The sequence below is a fragment of the Panthera tigris genome, chromosome X, assembly GCF_018350195.1.
Source record: "Panthera tigris isolate Pti1 chromosome X, P.tigris_Pti1_mat1.1, whole genome shotgun sequence".
Taxonomy (NCBI): Eukaryota; Metazoa; Chordata; class Mammalia; order Carnivora; family Felidae; genus Panthera; species Panthera tigris.
Genome location: NC_056677.1, coordinates 109,274,027 through 109,296,252, shown reverse-complemented (window position 1 = coordinate 109,296,252; position 22,226 = coordinate 109,274,027). Strand labels below are relative to the sequence as shown.

The following is a 22,226-nucleotide window of genomic DNA, read 5'->3' as shown; positions in this document are numbered from 1 at the left end:
TATCTACTTCAGTCTCGCTTGAACTCGCTCTCTACCATCATAAAACACTTTTTCGCCTTCCGTCTCTGGGACCATAATTTGGACTCACTAAATTCCACACCCTAATGACTTGTAGCACCAAGCTGTCCGTCCAAAGGGGATATTAACTGCTCTTGCAGCATGCTTTATGCTTCGCCACTGCCTTACCCTGGTTGATGCCGATCATTTGTTTCTACGATTTCATCTCTATATTTTTTATCACCCCACCACTGGTCAGAATCCCATGTATTTCATACTAAAAGCAGACACAAATGTGAAATGCTTAAACAGATTATTAGGAAACCATTCACTGGAAGTGACTTTAGTGGCTTAAATAAGTAGGAATTTAATTATTTTAATTATTTTTTTATGTAACAAGTATATCTTGAGCTGTCAAAATTTCTACTTAAGGCTTCTTCGAAACTTGAGTATGGAATTAATGATTGAAACTAAATATCAGCACCTGGGTGGCTCAGTTGGTTGAGTGTCCAGCTCTTGATTTGGGCTTAAGTCATGATCTCTCAGTCAGTGGGATCAAACCCCATATAGGACTCTGCACTGACAGCACGGAGCCTGTTTGGGATTCTCTCCCTCTCTATCTGCCCCTCCCCTGTGTGCGCACATGCTCTCTCTCTCTGAAAATAAATAAAAAAGCCAAAACCCAAAAAACTGTCAGTCATGTTTTCATGTAACAAAAAGTTTTATTGCATGCAACCACAACTACAGAGTCCCATCACAGCAAGCGTGTTGGTGGTAAATTCACTCCTTGTGTAGCAGCTCCAGATCATTAAGAATCGATGCTTTTAGGGTATTCCATTTCATTCTGCCATCCTGAACTGGTTAGCTTTCCAATTCCTAAAATTACTTTTCTTGGGGGCACCTGGTTGGCTCACTCAGGGTATGTGACTCTTGATCTCAGTGTTGTGAGTTCGAGCCCCACATAGGGCATAGAGCTTACTTAAAAAACTAAATACAAATAAAAATTAAAAAAAATAAAATTACTTTTCTTTTCCCAGCCTTTGGACTTAAACCTCATGGTATTCCATAACCAGTAGTCATGGGCTTTCAACTGCAAGTAACAAAACAACTACAGTTACTTAAAATAAATATGATAGTTATTGCAGTGGCTCAATGACATCTTCAAGGAACCATGTTTTTAAGAGATCTTTTCACTATTCAATTCTGGTTATATTTCATCTCCATACTTGTTGTTTACTGGAACTAGTAAGGCTTCTTTATTGCAGTGTTTATCTTCATACTGGTGTCCTATGAGATAGGAAGTCTTCCTTATTCTAGCTGTCATATTTGTATTCAGTTTGTGAAAAGGGAAGGAGTGAATGTTGAGTGGCAAAACTGGTCTTTCCAGCCATTCTCTTTTTTTATCAGGTACACAGACTCAGTAGACTCTTGCTGCTATCTGTTGACAGCTATGTAAAATGTCCTCGACACTCCGGGAGAGGGATTGGAAAGGGAAATGTTGTGGATGAGGGTTGGGTCAGCCAACTTAACAACATTTGCCATGTGGAAGTAATATATCACAGAATTCCCATAACTGGCAAGGTATTAAGCTATGTTTACAATGACCTGATTTTATAGATCTGTGTCCAGTATGGTAGCTAATTATAGCTATAGCCACTTTAGCTATTAAAATTAAATACAGTGAAAAATCCAAGACCTCAGTTTCATTAGCCACATTCAGGTATTTGATAGCTACATGTGGCTGGTGGCTACCATAGTAGACAGCACAGATACAGTACATTTCCATCTCTGCAGAAAGCTCTATTTGCACAGTGCTGTGCTAGGTGAAATAGAGTCAGTGAAGGAACAGGGTTAGTTCCTGGTTTTCAGAGTTGGTCAGAGGTGAAGTAGGGACCAGGTACTTGGGTTTCTAATGTTCAGATTATTATTCTTTTAAGTAGATAGCCTGGCTTTGTATACATTTGTATTTTTTCTTAATATTGCTTCTTGTTTTCAAACAATTATATCTATATTTTGTCGTTCTTTTATGCTATAGTGTAAGTGAGAAGCTGAAAATGCCAACATGGATATCCTGTGGTGTTTTCCTTTGTAATGCATTTAGCCACTTAACATTACAATATAGCAAGGGTCTAAATGACCTTAAAGAAGTCAGTTGAGAGTAGGTAAGAATTGTAAAAGATTTCATTCTGTTTTACTTTCTGTGGTAGCTGCAAGGCATTGCCCCTTTAAGAAACCATATGGTAAAATCAGGAGCTTCTGAGGCTTAAATGAGTGAATGAAGAATAGCTAGAGGCGCAAAATGTTGCATATCCTTTACAAAGCTTTTTAGATCCTCAGCCTGGAGATGGGCTGGAGGAGAAAAGTCCAGAAGCCAAGATGTTGTAAGAGTAACAAAGAGGAGACAGGTTGGTATCACCTAGATTCTATGTAATAGCTACAAAGAGATGGAAACACCTGGTTTCAAGCATGTGTAAATAGTCTTGGGTGATAGAGGGGGACAAAAGAAAAGCCATTAGTTAGAAAAATAGGGAATATTAGAAGTAATTAAGAGTAGCCATACATTTCATTTTTTTTTTTTTTTTGGTGGGGGGAGGTCATCATTTACTGGGATATTCCGGAAATAGTAGATGAAAACTATGCAACTGATAATAAGTATATAAGAGCACATTATCTGCTTTATTGCTTTCTTGATTTCTTAATGTAAATTAAGTTGGTTTGCCTGTACTGCCTCAATAAGCCATCATTAATCGCCTTGTGGCTGTAGCCAGAGTTGAAAGTTGGCATCTGAGAAGAGTACACATCTCTCTCTGGTAACAGACCTTCGTTTCAAACTCCCTTTTTGTAATCAGAAAACCACACGCTGAAAATCAGATACTTGGCAGCAGCCCACTCTAGTGCGTTAGCAAGGAAATACCTGGTGTTCTTGAGTGTGTTAGCCTCATTTTTTTTTTTTTCATACCGGAGAAATGCAGCTTTTCCCATAACTCATTTCCCTGGTCCCTTCAGTCTCTGTGCATGTTTTTCACACCTTCAGCCAGGAAGTAAGTAACCATCATAAGCATCTCTAGGTTGAGAAGATAGTGGTTCTCCTTCTAGATACGTGCTTTGTTTTTACATACCCAGAAGACATAAGTGGAAATCTCTTGTGTCTTGGAAAAATACCACACAGGTGATCAGTGGTGAATCTGGGTTTAGGTCTTAGTAAGGAGGATGTGTGTTTCAACAGCATATATTACTGATATTTTAAGAACATTAGGGAATTTGTGTTCTTGAGCAGGTTATTTATCTATATAGGTTTATTTTCCTCATTTGGAAATGAGCTTGGACACTTTTTTTGTGGGACAAATTTTCTGATTCTGTGTGGGAAATATCCCTTCCCCTCAGTGTTTGGAAATTGTTAAAGATGCTACCTCTCAGCACAGATTGAAAAAATACACTGGAAATTGCTGAAAACAACTGTAGTAGAAAACGCCCAATGCAAACTCATGGTTTCTTTCAATGAAAAAATTTCAAGTTCTAGAGGAAAGTCTCATGAATGCTGACCTTTGTAAGGAAGCACTGAGCAAATCAATGTATTATTGATTGGTCTGCTGTCACAAATTTATTTTTCTTTCCTTCGTTCGGTCTCGGTACCTTGTGTGGTGAATGACACGTCTAGCAAACACCTGCACAGTTATGCAGCATCTCCTCAGAGAAATAAGCCTAGGTGGTTCCCCAAATTCCAGAGGTGTTTTCCTCATTGAGCTGAAATAAGTATACTCTAAAGAAAAGAAAGCAACTGCTCCACTGAGGTATTAGCCACTGTACTAGGGTAGGTAGACTCTGTTACGTGTGCTCTCATGTATCTAGTCAAATGCATGGAAAAATAAAACTCTATAAAAGTACAATTATTAAAATAGGGACATAAACACCAATCAGATTCAGACCCCTTTCAGTGACTTCTAAGTCAGCCCCAAAATAAGAGCTCTTTTAACAATTGCCCTATGCCTGCCAAATCCAACCCATTGTTTCACCCCGTGAATTAATTGCTTGACTTGACATTTGTCAAATGGGCATGTTGAATACCTGCCCCCAGATATCACCAGAACAACTTGTCAAGAAAAAACCAGCTGAGTTTATTGCTCACCACTGTAATGGAGAATTTCATGTTCACCGAGTTTAATTATATTTTAGAAGAAGGGAAAGGCTTGGATATTGAGACTTGGAAGTCTGTCCTGATGGGAGTGGGGGACTTGAGGAGGGTTGGGTATAGGTGGGCATGGCAAAACGGATTTGGATGCAAGAGGTTCAGAAAGTCTTAGGGCATAAACTGTGAGTTGATGTTTTCTATTGAAGAGTTGCTGGAATGAACAGTGAAGCTATTTGCAACTTATATCTTCCTGCACAAGATTCTTTTAAAATAGTACAGTCTTATTGATGAAAATAGTGGAATAGTAGACCCTTGTTAATGTAGACAGTAATCTGTGTGGGGTACACGATTTTGGTTCTCAATGCCTACATACTGGAGGAATACACGTCTCCTGCGACACTCCAGGTGCTTATATATTTTAAAGTTCACAGAGATAAGAAGCAAGAATTGAGGGAAGAAGGATACTATTAGGTTGAGAGAATGTTGGACAAATTCATGGAGGGCAGTAACATTTGAGCTAAGCGCTGATCATCGGTTATAAGTTCAGAGAGGTCTTTCACGCTAAAGGCTACTGCTGCTTGGCTACTCATGGCTTCTTTTCTTCTGTAAGAGTTCATTCAGAGCATGTATAGGTGTTGGCGAGGATGAGGAGAAAAAGGGACACTCCTGCATTGTTGGTGGGAATGCAAACTGGTGCAGCCACTGGAATACAGTATGGAGGTTCCTCAAAAAGTTAAAAACAGAACTCCCCTATGATTCAGCAATTGCACTATTGGGTACTTACCTAAAGAATACAAGAACACTAATTCAAAGGGATACACGCACCCCTAAGTTTATAGCAGAATTATTTACATTATTTACAATAGCCAAATTATGGAAGTAACCCAAGTGTCTATCAGTAATCAATAGATGAATGGATAAAGAAGAGGTGATACATGTATATATAAAGGAATACTATTCAGCTATAAAAAAGAATGAAATCTTGTCCTTTGCAGTGATGTGGATAGAGCTACAGAGTCTAATGCTAAGCAAAATAAGTCAGCCAGAGAACGACAAATACCCTATGATTTCACTCATATGTGGAATTTAAGAGACAAAACAAATGAGCAAAGAGAAAAAGAGAGACAAACCAAGAAACAGACTCTTAACTGTAGAGAACAAACTGATGGTTACCAGAGGGGAAGGGGTCAGGGGGATGGGTTCAATAGGTGATGGGGAAGCAGGGAGTGCACTTGATGAGCACCAGCTGATGTACGGAAGTGTTAAATCACTATATCACCCACCCGAAACTAATAAAACACTGTATGTTAAACTGGAATTAAAATAAAAACTGAAAAAAAAAAACAGTTCATCCAGTGGAAGTAAAGACTTTCCCATTTTGCCATAGTTCTGTTGGGGAGAAAATGGAAGCATAGTCATTGGATGAGGTTCGGCACCCTATTTTTGAAGGTCCTGGGCTCTCTGAAGCTAGGTGGCATGATTCCTTGTCTATGCTTTTTTTATAAATATAGCTCAGAACATGGAGCAAAGCTGCTTAGCTCTCTGCTTTCTTTACTTTGAGGATGGCCTCCATTAGCACCACATCAGTAGGGAAATGAGGGAAGGGTGATGTGGTTTGTTGAATTCTTAGAGACTGTTCGAGGGTACAAGTCCAGAGCAGCTGCTCATTTTCTTATTTGTGCACTGTGAGCTCCTTTTCCTTCCAAGATGACCAAGCTGATTGCAGAGTCTGTTTTTGTCAGACAGTGGGGTAGGGGCCCCAGAAGCTGGAGCTGTGTGGCTCCAGATGACTGGAAGCACTACTTTTTTTTTTATTTTGGACAGCTCTCTATCAGTTTCTCTCTTTCTTTCCCTCTCTTCTCTCTCTCTCTCTCTTTCTTTCACACACACACACACACACACACACACACACACACACTTTTTTTTTAAGGCAACAAGGAGGAAACAATTCTGGTATACAGAATGAGGAAGAACTTAAGTAGGGGGATGAAGGAGAATCACTTTTTTAGGGGTTACAGGTATGACTTGGGTTTTGGGAATCCACTCTTAAGGATATATCAGAATAAGTTAAAAAAAATAAGGAACGAATTCAGTCCACTTTGTATTTCTCCTGTTGAGGGAACTAATCTTTCAGATAAGACAGATTGTGTTTTGAAGGCATTGTGAGGGATTTTCATTCCAGCACTTATGGCATTTAATGCATTTTCAAGTTCATTTTTCCTGCAGAAGTGGCTGTGTCAAATTCCCTCACAGCTCTTTCTAGGCTTTATTGTGTCACATGTATCCTTAAGTGAGCTGAAGATGCTTAGAATCACTGTCCTCCTTACCTTGGAATGGAAAATGCTGTAGCTCCCCCTTGTGTCGTGTGAGGCCAGAAACACCTCTGATGAAGCCACAGCAGCAGAAGCCTCTTCATTAGTTTTAAAAGTATCTCCTCAAAGCTTTTGGGGGGATGGTAACATTGCCATACAGGAAAGTACCAGGGGATAGAGCTAATCTTTTTGTGATTCTCCCTTATTTCCTACCCTCCTACAGTGTATCCAGTAGCCTCTTTCTTGCAGGGTCACATTTTTCTGACAAACACTTCCTTTGGGATAATTTTCCTCATGAGGTTGTAGTGTTGTTGTATTCCACTTAGTACATCAAATCTTGTACCATTTCCTCTCCAAATAGAGGGAGTGGAACTTGATTCCACTGTTGCCTCCTCTTGCCCTGTCATGGGGGCCACTTCATCCTGTGTCATGTGCTTTCAGTTTGAGTCAGGCACCGGTTTCTTTGGCCCCCACCACCTCCAGGGGAAACATGCCAAGTTTTCCCAGGTGTCTCACACCCTCATATGTGAGCCTGGACTTTAACATTTTGGTTTCTCAGTAAGAATGCAGCCAAGGGTGTGAGATGCAATCACATGTCTCTGTTGGAAACAACTCCCCAATCTTAGGCCCCACCACAAACTTGACTCGGATGCAAGGGTAGGGGGAAATGCCACAGTGCTCCCTATTAATGCATTTCCTTAGTTCAAATTAGCTTTGATGATTATTGAAATTCTTCACATGCATAGCAATTCTTGTATAATGTGGTTCTTGGTACTGATTTTGCACCTTTGCCAATATAGCAAGACAAGAAGAAAAGGTTTCATTTTATAGATTGTTTTTAAAACTTTTTTTAATGTTTATTTTTGAGAGACAGAGAGAGCAAGTGAGTGGGGTGGGGGCAGAGAGCGAGGGAGACCCAGAATCCGAAGCAGGCTCCAGGCTCTGAGCTCTCAGCACAGAGCCCTATGTGGGGCTTGAGCCTGTGAAATGCGAGATCATGACCTGAGCCCAAGTTGGATGCTTACCGACTGAGTCACCCAGGTGCCCCTTATAGATTGTTTTTAAAATTATATAAGTAAAAGGTCCTGATTGTTAAAAAGGTTTCCACAGTTTTGCAGTTATATCTATAGGACAAAACTTTAATAGAATTGCTTCATTAAAATGTGTGTATGCATTTTATTTTTATCTTAAATTTTTATTTAAATTCCAGTTAGTTAACATACAGTGTAATATGAGTTTCAGCTGTACGATATAGTGATTCACCACTTCCATACATCACCTGGTGCTCATCACAACAAGTGCACTCCTTAAGGTGTGTATGCATTTTATTTTTTTATTCTTTTTTTCCCCTTTTTTAAAAAGTAATCTCTGTGTCCAATGTGGGGCTCAGATTCACGACCCTGAGATCGAGAGTCACGTACTCCACCAACTGAGCCAACAGGTGCCCCTGTGTGTATGTATTTTAAACGTGATAGATAGATAGATAGATAGATAGTAGTCTTTACCTGTGCAGTATCCTGTCTGCCTTAACCTGCTCCTCATGTCCAGGTCAACTTGCTGTTCAGGTAACAGTTCCATCTAATTTCATTTCACCCCTTCTTGCACAGTCAGTCCTTAGTTTAAAACTTTGGACACTGTTGTCTTGAGGAAAGTTAGAATTTTGGGGGCCCAATCCTTAAAGGACTCCTACTTGTCCAACTTTATGAGTCCCCTTGGCAAAGGAAAGTTTCACTCCACACAGATTGAGAACAAACTCACTGTTCCCTGCTGCCTGTTAACTTTGTGATCAGGTCACAGAAGCAGCAGCACAAGGTAGCACAGGCTAAGTGATGAGTCTTACAAAGAGTGAATGCTTTGTGAATTCTGAGGTAGGAAAAAATCAGGCCTGGAAATCTTCTGAACGAAGTGAGACTCAGACAGGGTCTTAAAAGGAAGGGTAGAACTGAGACAAAAAGGCAAGACAATTATGAGGGAATTCCAGGCAGAGAGAAAATGCTACAAGCCTCTGAGGTGGCAGAAAACACAAGGACCCTTCGGTAACACTGACTCTTCTTATCTTACTTAATACGCTTCCCCTTGTGCTGCCATTTTTTATATATTTGTCTCCCAATGGATCTGAAGTCAAGGATATTTTATTGCTTCATCTTTGGATCTTGGCCATAGTTGACTAGGTATCAACAAATATTTTGGCTAATAAGTGAATAATCAAGTGAATGCAGTACTTCGCAGAAAGGATACAAAATATTAGGAGGGTTGCAGTAGGAGAAAAGGAATTAATTTCCAGAAAGCCTCATTTATCATAATTTCAATGTAACAAGCATGCACTTTCTCATGAGAGACCACACTTTCTTGATGAAATCATATTTAACTTATGGAAAATAATCTGCATTCTGTTTTCCTAATCAACTATGTCTTATTAATAACACTGACATAATCATTCTAAAAGAATGGAAAACAAACAAAAAAAATATGCTCTGCCAGAGCTGTCTCTCAGAAAAGGTTCAAAGCCTAAATAGTTCATGGGAACAATTTGCTAGTCTGGAGAATTCTTCCCATTTTGGTCAGGGCCTCCTATGGAGAGATTTATGTGCAGTATATGTCAAGAGGCAAAATAATGGCATTTCTCTGCTTTACAATGACTCGGACATTTGCTGAGTGCAGAAATGCACCTTTAAACGAGAGAAAGAAGCAGAGTCTGCCCTGATCCAATCATTTTGAAAAGCCATGCGCACTGAAGCTGGGACCAAACATAATGACAGGATTTAATTGCTAACTCTCTAGAGGCAACACGCTCTTGATGTGTTGACCTTTAACCCAGACTTGGGAGGGTGAAAAAGAGAGGGGATGGGTGCCCTTCCCCCTACCCCCCCCCAGTCTGATTGTGCATGCCTCTAACCCTGTCCACATACCCCTAACACGCAACTCCCCCCACTTACCCATTAGTTACTTCCCACTTTGGGGCCAGGTTGGGAATAAACAGAACAGAAAGGAAGGCAGGAGGAGAATAGAAGAAGGAAGTCTACAAGCAGTTGACAGCTGCTTAGAAGCAGAGGGCAGGATTACAGCTACTGAAATGAGAGCTGAACTCCTGGCCCCCTAATGCATTTGCCCCACCCTGCAATATTTCATATTAGGCCTTTCTATTTTTCTGTTTTCTGTCTCTATTTACGCTCTCTGGGCCATATTTGTAATTACTCCCTTCTCTACACCTTTGGCTCCCTTACTTCTTTTACGTGGTTATTTATGAATGGCAGAATCGCAAGGAAAGTTAAATATAAGGTTCTGCCTATTACGCATCTGCACCATGGCAGCTGGGCTGCTAAATATAGCCGGAGAAAACCACAAATCTGCTGATCGGTCTCAGTGTAAATTTGTGACCACTAGCCGTAAGTTGGCCCTTTGTGCTGCTTTTGCAAGGGTTCTGGTCCATTTGCTCTCCTGCTCTTTTACAAAACTTGCACACCTTCTTTCTCTTCAAATCTCTTAACTGTTCTCCAACCACACTGGTCTGCTCTCTGTTTCTAACATGCCAAGGACACTCCCACGTGAGGGCCTTTTAACTTACTCTTCCTCCTGCCTGGAGCATCCTGCATCTATCTGTCTGCCCGCTCAATTCCTTCAAGACCCTGCTACATAATGTCATCGTCTTTAGTCAGGCCTTCCCAGGCCACTCTATAGAAGGCAGTAAGCACATCCCTATCACCACTGGCACACCCTGGTCCCCCTAACTTTATGTTTTCTTTACCAGTTACAACCATCTGCTAGAGTATGTATTTCTGGTGTGCACATTTTCTGTCTTCCTGCTAGAGGAAGTCTTTTATGAGACCATGGGTATTTTCCTCCTTTTCATTCTTCCATACCTAGAGCTTAACATAGTGCTTGCTAGTATGCCATACATATTTAAGGATTGAATGGATGGATGAATGCCAGTTGGGTTTTGAGAATCCCCTCTTCCCATTTGCCAAAACCAACATATTCACCTACTCCCCATACAGTATTTTTTGTATGGTGACCGTAGTTTCCAAGCCCAGATTTGATGCACATCATTCTTGGGAAATCCAATGTGATGATTAAGTATATCCTACTTAGAATCATAGTCTCATAGAATGGAGTCCTCAAAGGAATCTTAGATGATCACTTTCCAGTTAGTTGAATGGGCCCTGATAGTGGAATTGGCTTATCCAAGGTCACTAAGCTATGTTGAGTTTAAAATAAATGTGAGTTGAAGTTGTTTGGCTTTTTAGAGCTCTTGCTTGGGATTATCAGAGATACCCAGAAATTATTGGAAACCTCCATGGTAATTATCTGGCTCTGTCTTTTCTATTTACTGCACACAGAGACTAGCACACTACCTCATGGGTCCTTCATTTCTTTCCAGTGAGGCTTGCTAGGGTAACTGAGCAGGATTTCTCACCATGTGCTAGGTATGGCTTTGTTCTTTCACTCCACATGTTTTCAGATGTAAAAAGTTGTGAAATGCAGTGCTATTTAAAACTTACCACCTGTGCCAAACCACCGTCTGCACCTTGACCTCCACCTATTCAGTGAAATAAACACATACTTGAGTTTATATAGATGATCACAAGTATATAATAAGATGTCAGTGGAAAAGATCTGACAATAGAGATGTAACTTTCTTGCAGTCATGAGCCCAAAGGGCCTTCTAGGGTTTATTCTTCTGCCTCCAGGTTGTAATACCTCCAAATTTTCTCCGTTTGTAATGAATGCTTTGGGAATGAGAAATGCGTATTCATATTTGAAGGGTGCGTTCTCATTGGCTTTCAAGTTTTTCTTGCTCTTGAAATAATGAAAGTATGAATGGTAGTAAATACAAATACATGATATAGAGAATAAATACTCCAAAAGCCTCACAAGTCCTCATAAAGTTTTCTTAATACAAAATTATTAACTGGGCTTCTGGGTTCCTTGGACTTGCAGGCATTTTTCCCAAGGGCCAATTTCTTTGAGGTGGGGCTTGGGAAATCTCACTCCAGAAGATCCTCTCTTTTACTAAACAATGCTCCCACCCTGACTTTGTGTCAAGCTCTAGAAAATGGCAGTGGAAGGATATTTTCCCAGGTCCTTTTCCCCATTGGAAGCAAGGCCCTTTTCAACTGTGATGTTTACACAATGATGACATTTACAGTCCATATTGCTTAGGTACAGTGAATACTCACATCCTTTGTGTCCCTGAGAGCACTGGCCACAATACACAGCACTGGGAACACACTCAGTAAATCACAATCTGCAGTGTAGAGCAGATGCTCAGCAAATACTCAGTGAGCAAGAAGATCAATGTAAAGTGAATTAGTGAATTAACAAGGAAGCACACGTTTGTACCAGGAGTTTTTTAACCTTATGGTCAACTTCTTGACACCATAGGTCATGCCTCCAAATCTGACCAGAACAGAGCAGCTTTATGAATTTTCTATCTGTGCTTTGAGATCAGCTAGTCTGGTGTGTTGTGCTAGTAGGTGACCAAACAAGTTGAATGGACTGAGTTTGTGGATAAAACAAGAGAAAAACACTTCGGCTTCATAACTTTTGAATAGTGTTGGAGTATCAATACTGCTGAAGCCTAGTTTAGTCCACATAGAATAGTCACATAGTGCTCTTCAGTAGAGTCTTAGAAAATGGATACATTTTAGTGAAAATCTTCTAAAAATAAGCAATCAAAGAAGCCCTAAAAGCCTTTGACTGACAAGGCAGAATCAAGAAAAGGATTGAAACTTAAGATGTGCTAGCCAGGAAAATGAGTGGTGGTTAGACTCTTTAGCTGCATGTCAGCAAGATGGCTCCTAATCTTTACTTTCCATGCTCAGGGGGCTCAATGAAGTCTCCTTTAGTCTCCTGGAATGAAACATAAGCACGTTGAACTAGGAAGAAGGAATGATGCAGGGACACACCAGTTTGGAAATACATGTCTCTTAACTGTGCTCTTGAAGTTAGAGGGTTGAAATGCCATCAGGGTTTTATATTATCTCAGCTACCCTTAGAACAGACAACAGTTTTTGATAAATACAGATCAGCTGGGATTGCAAAACTTTTGAATGCAGCCTGGAAGTCGTTCTGGGATTGTAGGTTCTCTCAAGTGGTTGAACTAGGAACAATGAAAACTTTGTCTTTCTTTCTTTCTTTCTTTCTTTCTTTCTTTCTTTCTTTCTTTCTTTCTTTTTGTGGAGAGGAGATAGTTTAAACTCTTACTTAGCATCTACAGTAGGATAGTGAACTATAAATAATCCAGACAACTTGAGTCTGCTGCTGTGCTTGAATGTTTTTATGGTCCCATTTCCACTGTGATAAATACGATCATTCTCTCACTTGGATGCGTATGCACTTTTGTGTATGGATAGGTGCAATCTCCACTGAACAGAGGTTGATAGATAAAGAATTGATAAAACAAGAATCTCATTAACTTATGCTCCACCGATTTTGAGTTTTTGATAATTTGGATAGGGACCAAGCAAAAGTTTCCTTTAGTATTATCCATAACAACAGTGTATACTGAGCAAGTAAATAACATCGATAAGATTCAGGAAGAGTATTTAACTATGTAGGAGAAAACATAGCTTCCCATTAATTTTGGACACATGCTTTCTGATGCAAATATCTGTAGTGCTAAGTGCTAACCTAACCTATTCATTAATTTGGATTGGTTTCCTATAGAGTTAATTCAGAAATTTTTAATTTTGAGTGATTAAGTACATCTGATCCTTCCTCACTGGTTTCGAGTTACAGGGACCTAGCTCATATTATGTGGACCCCGTGGTCAAAGCTAGCTGTAGGAACCTCTCTAACCTACATACAATGGGCAGGAAATTTTTAGACTTAACTTTTGTCAGTGAGCCCAATACTGTAGAGTGTTGATTGTGGTGTTAGTCGAATGCTAGTTACTAATAGAACTTCTTTGGAGTCACTAGTGTGTATTGTGGAGGGCTAAGCATGGAAGAAGCAGGTGGGGGTGGGAGGAAAAGCACACTGATCTCTGATACCTCATAACCTAAGGTCTCGACTTGGCCTAATGGAAAATATTTGTCAGGAGAATCACTAAACCTTGTATTTTTTTTAGCATATCTTATGCTGTGGTCAATACCAGTGGGCATATACTGATTAGGAGGATCCATTCAGTTTTAGAGAGCAGTGTTCATTACCAACAGATGATGTCTTGGTTGTTAGCGGCACTATATCTGAAGTCCATTTTAATGCCATCTTAGAACATTTAGGGTTTGGGGGAATGGTTTCTTCACTTAGTACTCAAGAATTTGTCCTTGCCTTGAACACAAGCTCATAAGCTTAGTGAATGTTTACATAGGATGTTCGAGACATTTTTGGAAAGCTGGGACATTTGGCTGTATTTTTTGACCGTTTGTAGTTGATACAGGATGACCAGCAGAATTATCCATAGTGGGGCTTTTTTAATTGACATTTTCCTGTCTTATTTTAGAGCACTTGGTGGTAGGTTAAGTTTTCGGTTCTACTGTAGCTTCTTCCATGGAGGTTGTGGAGATCTTTGTGCACCGTCCTGGTGTTGTTCCTCACAACCCAATGGGAACGTCTCTTTCCTTACATCAGTGATTTGCTGTCCGACTGCCGCCTTTTACTTACCTTCTGCTAGGGTGATGTTAGGGACCCTACAGAGTACTGAGCAGAATCTCCAGGGATATTTGGCTTGTTGCAAAGCAGACAGTATGTGCTTAGAAGTGTTAATATGTAAAGAATTGGGGTTATAGATTTATAACTTTGTGAAACTAATTAAAAGGAGCTAAGATGCTTTCATGAGTGATGTGTTTGCAAAACCTCAGAACTTGTTTGGGGAGTTCCTGGACTGAAGTTCAAAATGGATGGCTGTGAAGTTCTCAAGCCAAAAATGACCTGAGTCAGGTAAACTTGGTACACTTAATTTGTTGAAATACCTATCTCATTTGTGGTTTAGTAGTAGGCAAGGCACCTGGGGAGTAGAGAAATGGGATTATTTCAAAAATTAAACCAATTTAGCTTGTGTGAAATGCATGGCAGGCATTTCATGTCAGTTGCAAGAGGTGATTAATTGGAGGAGAGTGTGGAAGCAATTCTAGCCAATCAGAAGGACAGTGTTAGACTGTGATTATAAAAATGGTTACTTTACAGTCTTAATTTCCATGTAGTCTGGAACAGATCTCACAATCACTTGTCCAGGTCCTATATTTAACCCTGGATGAAAATGCCTTGTATTTGTCCATGGATGGCTAGATAAGTCCTAAAGGTGTTCAGATAGTATTTTGTGGAAAAGAGCATATAAGACTGAAAGCCTACTAGAAGTTGTTGCATGTGATTTTTCCATTGTCTGTATTGGCGACCCAGTTATACTGCAAGGTCTCATGACAGTTCTCCTCAGCGCAGCTGACCTAGAGAATCTACTGGTGATTCCACTTTAGGCAGGGAATATGAACATAATTGCAGGTATGAGGAAAACAGGACTAATGACCCAGAAGATGGTGTCGTTTAGTGCATAATTCACCCATGTTGAGCATTACCACTTTTTCTCTAGGCCATATGATGACGCATTAAGAAATAGAAGTAAAAAATGTTAATTGGGACTTAGTAAGAAATTTATGTGTGTTAATAACAGACCCTTAATGCTGACTTGGTTTTACCCTTGGTATAATGGCCAAAAGGGCACCAGACTATTGGTTTCTTAACTTTTTTAGCCTGGGGCATTCTTCACTCTGTATGGATTATACCAACCTTGAAACTTGAGGCATACCTCCCAAATAACAGTGAAACCAACACTGGAGCCAATGGGGAGCCAATGGGAAACTTTCCATTCATCATATCCTGTTTCTTGTAAATTGTTTATACTACCTGCATTTGTTTGTTCAATAGTAAAGCATAGTAAACACAGTCTTGAACTTGGTCTCAGTCATTGTTTTAACCACCTTTCAAAATTGTAATGAATTTTTTATGTTCTTGTTCAGCATGGCTTTGAATTTTCAATTACCCCACACTTACCAGAAGAATCAGGATTGCTTAGAGTATACCAGGTCATCTTGGCTTGTTGGGGCTGGACATATTTGCTTTAAGCAGTGATAGGTTAGACCCTCCCACATGGGATATAATGTGTGGACTTCACATTATGCCATGTGAAAGAAAGGAGCATAACTGGATTTGGAAAGAGGTAGATTGACTTACATTTAGTGGCCTGTGTATGAAGTCCTCTAGATTTCTGGACATTAAGAGCTATTCATCTATTATTGGTTTGAAGGCCGCCTAGTGCCTCCACTCTCTTATTCACTTATTATGGTTGCCCTGTGGGGTCATTCTATGACAGGAGGATTAGCACATTATATGCATACACTTGAGACACTGTTCATTATGCTCTTCAGCTATTTACTGAAAGTCTTCCAAGTGTTTAATGATTTCAGTTTAAGTGGGGAAATTAATCAGAATGGAATCTAGTATTGTAGTGTAAAGATTTAGTGTATGGGAGTAGAATTTGAGTTCTATCCAAGCATTTTCTCTGATAGCTTAAATGATTTTTCTTGATTTTTTTTCCAGTAACTGCCTTGCCGTGGAAATCAAGATTCTTCCCTCATGGTAAATAAATAGCTGGACATCCAGAACCTGAAGAGGCTCTAGTATAAAACCAACACTAGAAATAGGGCCATCCTTATAGAGAACTAAAGAATCATTGCTTTGGTGTTGTCTTCAGAAGTGAGCTTGCAAAACAAATTGGAACTTCAAGATTGTCAATAATTAAAGATACCTGTATTTTATTTGTAAAGTATGGCTACTCTAATGGCACATGGTTTTGTCCATATATGGAGCAGGAATATGGGGATGTCTAAGCCCAAAGAAGCATACATTGGAAAAGTGGAAAGAAAGAAGAATATTAGACTGCTGGTCTATTTCAGCACTGGAGAATATACAACTTTTCAACTAACTAATAATATTAAAAATGTGGTACTTAGATCCTATGGAGGAAAACAAAATCACCTGCATTTAACTTTCCAAAATAATAGCTTCTTGTTTATTGAAGGATTATCTTCTGCAGATGCTGAAGAGTTGAAGATGTTCTTGGATGGATTCCATCAAAATAATCAACCATCCATGAAACCTGTTAAGGATGGAGGGATCTTTGCCAGCACAACAACACAGAAGGAAATCAACAAAAGTTCATCTCACGAAATATGTAATAAGTCAAGTAGTGGATCTTCAGAGACAGGAGAAGGACATGGAACAGCTGACCTTCAGCAGAAGCCTTTGTGTGCATCAAAGTCATCAACACTTACTTGCAATGATTTACCAGAAAATGGACAGGAGAAGAAAAAAAGAATGTTATCATCTGGTTCAGGGATGGGTGGGAAATTCCTGCAAAAGAATAGCTCTGTAAGAGATAAGAAATCCAAGACAAATTCCTTGAGGTATGTAAGCCACAATAGGAAGAAAAAATTGAGGTTAAAAAATAAGAAATTAGCATTTGAACACTTATTCAAGACCGATTCTACTGGAAACCCTTACCTTCAGGGTGTTCGTGTTCTTCAGGTGCTTTGTGAGAAAATATATTTGGCATTTCTGTTGGAAGCAAAGTATAGTGCAGATAAGCCAGAGTGGGACAGACTCAAGATGACCCTTGACTTGTACCCAGAGAAACTCTTGCAAGGCCTCCCCAATTTGGGAAACACCTGTTACATGAACGCAGTTTTACAGTCCTTATTTTCGATTCCGTCATTTGCTGATGATTTATTCAGTAAGGATTCCCCATGGGGTAAAATTTCCCTTGATGCTCTTAGCATATGTTTAGCACAGCTGTTTGTTTTGAAAGATATTTATAACATAAAAATCAAGGAGAGGTTACTTGTGAACCTTAAAAAAACCATATCATCAGTTGCAGAGATTTTCTCTGACAACGTACAAAATGATGCTCATGAGTTTTTAGGTCACTGTTTAGATCAGATGAAAGAGAGCATGGGGAAATTAAACACCATATGGAAGGCTAAAATTGAATCTGAAGAGGAGAATCCAGCTCAACAGATCTTTCCTGGAAGTGCTGCCACTGAAGTGCTCGTTTGTCCCGTCATCAGTAATTTTGAGTTTGAGTTGCTGCGCTCTATTACTTGTCAAGCCTGTGGTCATGTTGTTCTCAAGACCGAAGTGAATAATTATCTCTCCATCAACCTTCCACAAGGAACGAAATCACTTCCTTTGTCTATTCAGTCTGCTTTTGATCTCTTCTTCGGAGCGGAAGAGCTTGAGTATAAATGTGGGAAATGTAAGCATAAGAGTTCTGTTGCAGTGCACAAATTTAGTAGGCTACCCAGGGTTCTTATTGTTCATCTGAAACGTTATACCTTTGACGAGTTTTGGTCGCTAAGGAAGGATGACCAGGAAGTCGTTATTTCCACACATTTAGATATATCATCTCATTGTAATGAAACTACCAAGCCACCTCCTCCTGTGAGCAAGAATGTGCTTACTAGGGATTTCCAAATCCTAAAAGTCTTTCACAGCATAAAATTTGGAAACTTCTTTCTATCAACACCTTCAACAAAGCCAACCTCGGCATCCAATGATTCTCTGATTCCACACATTGGACCAGACAAAGAGTCTGAACCACAAAAATGCCAGATTCTCTGTGAAGGATCAAATGGAGAACAGAAAGAAGACCTGGGAAAATGTCCTAAACTGAATGTAACTGAGTCTGAATTAGTAAACTTAGGAAATGGAGCAGTCACTGAAAAAGAGCTATTAGCTGCTGGCTTGATGATGGATCTTGAAGCAAGGTCCCTTTCTCAGATCCAGAAAGATGAAGGTAAACCCACCAGTGGTCCAGACAGGTGTCTTGCCGAAGTTTATCTTCAAGAAATGTTTGAAAATCTAAAACAAAAGAAATATGAGACAACTAATACGCTTGTAGATTTCAAGAGTGGCACTGAGACTATTGAAGATACTTATAAACGTGAAAAAAACGGAATTCCAAAAGAATTCCAAAAACTGACTAAACAGACCCAGCAGGATGAATGGATGAAAATCTATGAACAAGCCCTGCAGCAGGCACTGCTTGGAACCCTCTTGAAGACACGTACCCACTGGTATGCAAAGAACCTCAGAAAACCTGCAGAATTACGTCTCCAGGAGGCCAAAGCAAATTCCCTAGGGGCACTGGGTTCCAATAAAAACCCTGGAAAAAAAGAATGTTTAAATAAGGAGAAGTCAGAAACTGAAGCCACAAAACCAAAAAGAAGCTGTAAGATGAGTGATCTCGATTCCTATCGGCTCATTGGTGTTGTCAGCCATCTTGGGAAGACCCCAAATTCAGGCCATTATATCAGCGATGCCTATGACTTTGAGAGGCAAGTGTGGTTCACTTACAATGATCTACAGGTATTGAGTATCGAAGAAGATCTCATGCAGGAGGCTAGGCTTTGCACCGGGTACATCTTCTTTTACATGCACAATGATATTTTTGAAGAGCTGTTGAAAAGGGAAGAGAACTTCCAGTCTCGTAACACAAAGGCAGGGAAGACCCCTCAGGAGAAGTAAGTGGAACAGGCTCCTGGTTGCACACATCTGCTTGACTACCTCATTGGTTACCACTTCCTCTATGGAAGGAAAACTCCACTCTAGCCAAAGATGAAGAGGCAGATGGCATCCAGGGTCAGAATTTAAGCAGAAACACTTGGGGAAAATCTCTATTCTAACCCTAATACAGATAGGTCAATCCCACAGTTCAGCTGATAAGTATTCCTTTCTATTAGACTAGAATTGTGTTCTCCATATTCTGGTGCAGTGGATTTTAAGTGCAGTCTTTAAATCAGCAGCATCAGGATCATGGAGAAACTTTTGAGAAATGCAAATTCTTGGGTCCCACCACATAAATGCTAATTCAGCAAGTCTGATGGGGGGTGTCAGGGTTGTTGGGGGTAGGGAACAGCAATTTGATGGAGATTCCATCAGATGCTTGAGAAATTTAGAGAACTACTGTTCTCTACCACCACATAACTGCTAGTTCAGCAACTCTGATGGGGGGTGTCAGGGTTCTTGGGGGTAGGTAACAGCAATTTGATGGAGATTCCATCAGATGCTTGAGAAATTTAGAGAACTATTGTTCTCTACCACCATATAACTGCTAGTTCAGCAACTCTGATGGGGGGTGTCGGGGTTGTTTGGGGTAGGGAACAGCAATTTGATGGAGATTGCATCAAATGCTTGAGAAATTTAGAGGACTACTGTTCTCTACCACCACATAACTGCTAGTTCAGCAACTCTGATGGGGGGTGTCAGGGTTGTTGGGGGTAGGGAACAGCAATTTGATGGAGATTCCATCAGATGCTTGAGAAATTTAGAGAACTACAGTAGTGTGTTAGGTATCTTGGTGGATTTTGCTGTTGTATGTTTAGTTACATTTCTAAAGGAGTTTGATTACAGTTTTTGTTTCTTATATTCACATATGCCTTTCCTTCAGAAACTTATTAAAAACAAAAAACACACACAGAGAAATCACTCTTCTGCCGATCATACTCAGTGATTTGACTTAAAAAAAAAAAAAGTTTCTGGAGTCCTGACCAAAAACAAAACAAAACAAAAAAACACACAAAAAAAAAACACAAAACAAAAACAAAACAAAACAAAAAAACAATTGCTGAGGTTTTGGCAATAAAAAAAAATAGTTGCTATGGTCCTGTCAATAAATACTAAATGAATCTGGTAATTTATGAATCATCTTGGGCATATGCAAATGAGACTATAACACCAGGTCAAGTCTCCAAATTGTTTGCTAGACTCCTCCTTTTGCTCAGTATCAAAAGGGTTATATACTCTCAAGCTTAAGGATGGAGAATTTATTTGCCCTCAAGAAATTGACCCACTTTTCCTATTTGCTAGCCAGCTGTTCTTGGTGTCATTTTAGTCTTCTCCAAGAGGCACTTGATTTGCCTCAAAGGAACATTGATTTGCCAGAACTTTATCTGAAGCCTTGAACAATCCTCTGCATTCAATATTATAAGACTAATGCCAGATTTCTTTTATTCCTCCATATCTTGTAGCAATGGTGACCTTATTCCTTCAAGGAATAAACACACAATGCACACTTTAGAGTGGACCTATAGGATTTGAAAGTGTTACTTGTCACTGATTTTGTATAACGTTATAAAACTTAAAACTATTTGAGGTGCCTTTGAGGCAGGTACAGTAACACCTCGTACCTTTGTTAGGAAGAAATTACTTACACTAAAAGACTTTCTCACATCACACGAAGGGACTGAATTTTTGGTTCCACCTTTACCAACATGGGTGTCCCTCCTTGTTTCTAGGGGGTGGCCTCGGTATGGCTATATTAATCCAACAGCTTGTCGGTACTTTAAATCCCAGAGGCCTTTAAAGAGGTGAGTTGGAGTGTAGTGGTGTGGGGAAGTTAGAAAATGCCCTTTAAGGGGAAAACCAGATTCGAAAGTTGGGGAATTCTATTGCTCACAGCACAGTGCATCTAGAAGGAGGTCTGAATGAGACTTGGAGATTGCAAGGTAGATGGAGGCAGTTTGTTTATTCAAGTTGTGTAGTACTTCAGCAGCTGTGGTGGTTGAAGGATAAGGCTGGAGTTCCCTTTAGAGGAGGGGAGGGACAGTTCGGTCTCACAATTCCAGGCTTTTGACCTCTCTAGAATAGTTAAGCGTGAGCTCAGTTACATAGGCATCGAAGCAGGAGTTTTGGTAGGAGTGAGAGAAAAGTTAATTTGTTTTGAAAGGAGAATGAAGATGCCAGTAGCTTTGAGATTTAGAAATGTCTGGTGTGGAGTATAGAGTATTATAATCCTGAATATGCTGCTCTTCAGCATGGAGCACTTCCAAAATGCAGGCTAAACTAAAAGGTGAAGAAGATGGTTGGGATATCCAGGATGGGGAGGGTCTATCCTCCTAGACAGATGGCTTGGGTGGAACCCTTCATCGCCCTGTGAGAAAAAATTTGAGGTGCACAGTGAGCAGCTGCATACCATCTGTGTGTTACACTGTTATTTAAATAAAAGATTAAAATAATTCTTAAGTGACTCAGTGGCTGTTATTTATTGATGGATTTTAATTAATTCTCTAATTTACACATCAGATTTCTAAGTAATCAATGGATACAAAAACTTTCTTTGACAGTGTATTAGTTTTCTATTGCTCCTGGAACAAATTACCACAAACCTAATGGCGTACAACAACACGACCTTGCTATCTTACGGTTCTGGAGGTCAGGAGCCCAAGATGGGTATCACTGGGCTCAAATCAAGATGCTGACAGGGCTACAGTCCTTCTGGATGCTCTGAAGGGACAGTCTGTTTCCTCGTCTTTCCCAGCTGCTGGGGGCTTCCCCACATTCTTTGACTCATGGCTTCAGCCAGTGATGTGCCAGCGATGTGAGGCTGAATCCCCATACTGCCATCTCTGACTCTTCCCTCCACTGCCTTCCTCTTCCACTTTTAAGAGTTATGGTGAGACTAGGCACGACCAGATAATCGAGGACAATCCCCTACCTTAAGGTCAGCTGATTAGCAACCTTAATTTCCACTTGTTTTGTAATAATAGATTGACCGGTTCCAGGAGTCAGGATATGAACATCTTTGTGGGACCGTTACTCTTCCTACTAATAGTAAAGTTAGCGGAAAACTGTTTTGTCACAGCAACAAAAGAAGCGGACTGATTTAGGACTCAAACACTTGGGAAATGCTTTTGGTCACTCCACCAGGTAAAGAACCCAAAGCACCTAAGGTTTTGGCTGAGGCCGAGGGAAACTTGGTAACTGAGGAACTAACACCTTGAGACCAATTACATAAA

The 22,226-nt window shown here is 40.0% G+C and overlaps 1 protein-coding gene across 1 annotated transcript in view; it reads left to right on the top strand.

Annotated features, from left to right (window-relative positions):
• Window positions 1–21,457, top strand: part of USP26 (ubiquitin specific peptidase 26) — a 54,059-nt gene extending 32,602 nt beyond the window's left edge. The window contains exon 4 of the mRNA XM_007093589.2: window positions 15,973–21,457. Coding sequence (XP_007093651.1) covers window positions 16,201–18,957 — 2,757 coding nt within the window. The 5' untranslated portion in view covers window positions 15,973–16,200 and the 3' untranslated portion in view covers window positions 18,958–21,457. The remainder of the gene's footprint in view (window positions 1–15,972) is intronic.
• The last annotated feature ends 769 nt before the right edge of the window (window positions 21,458–22,226 follow it).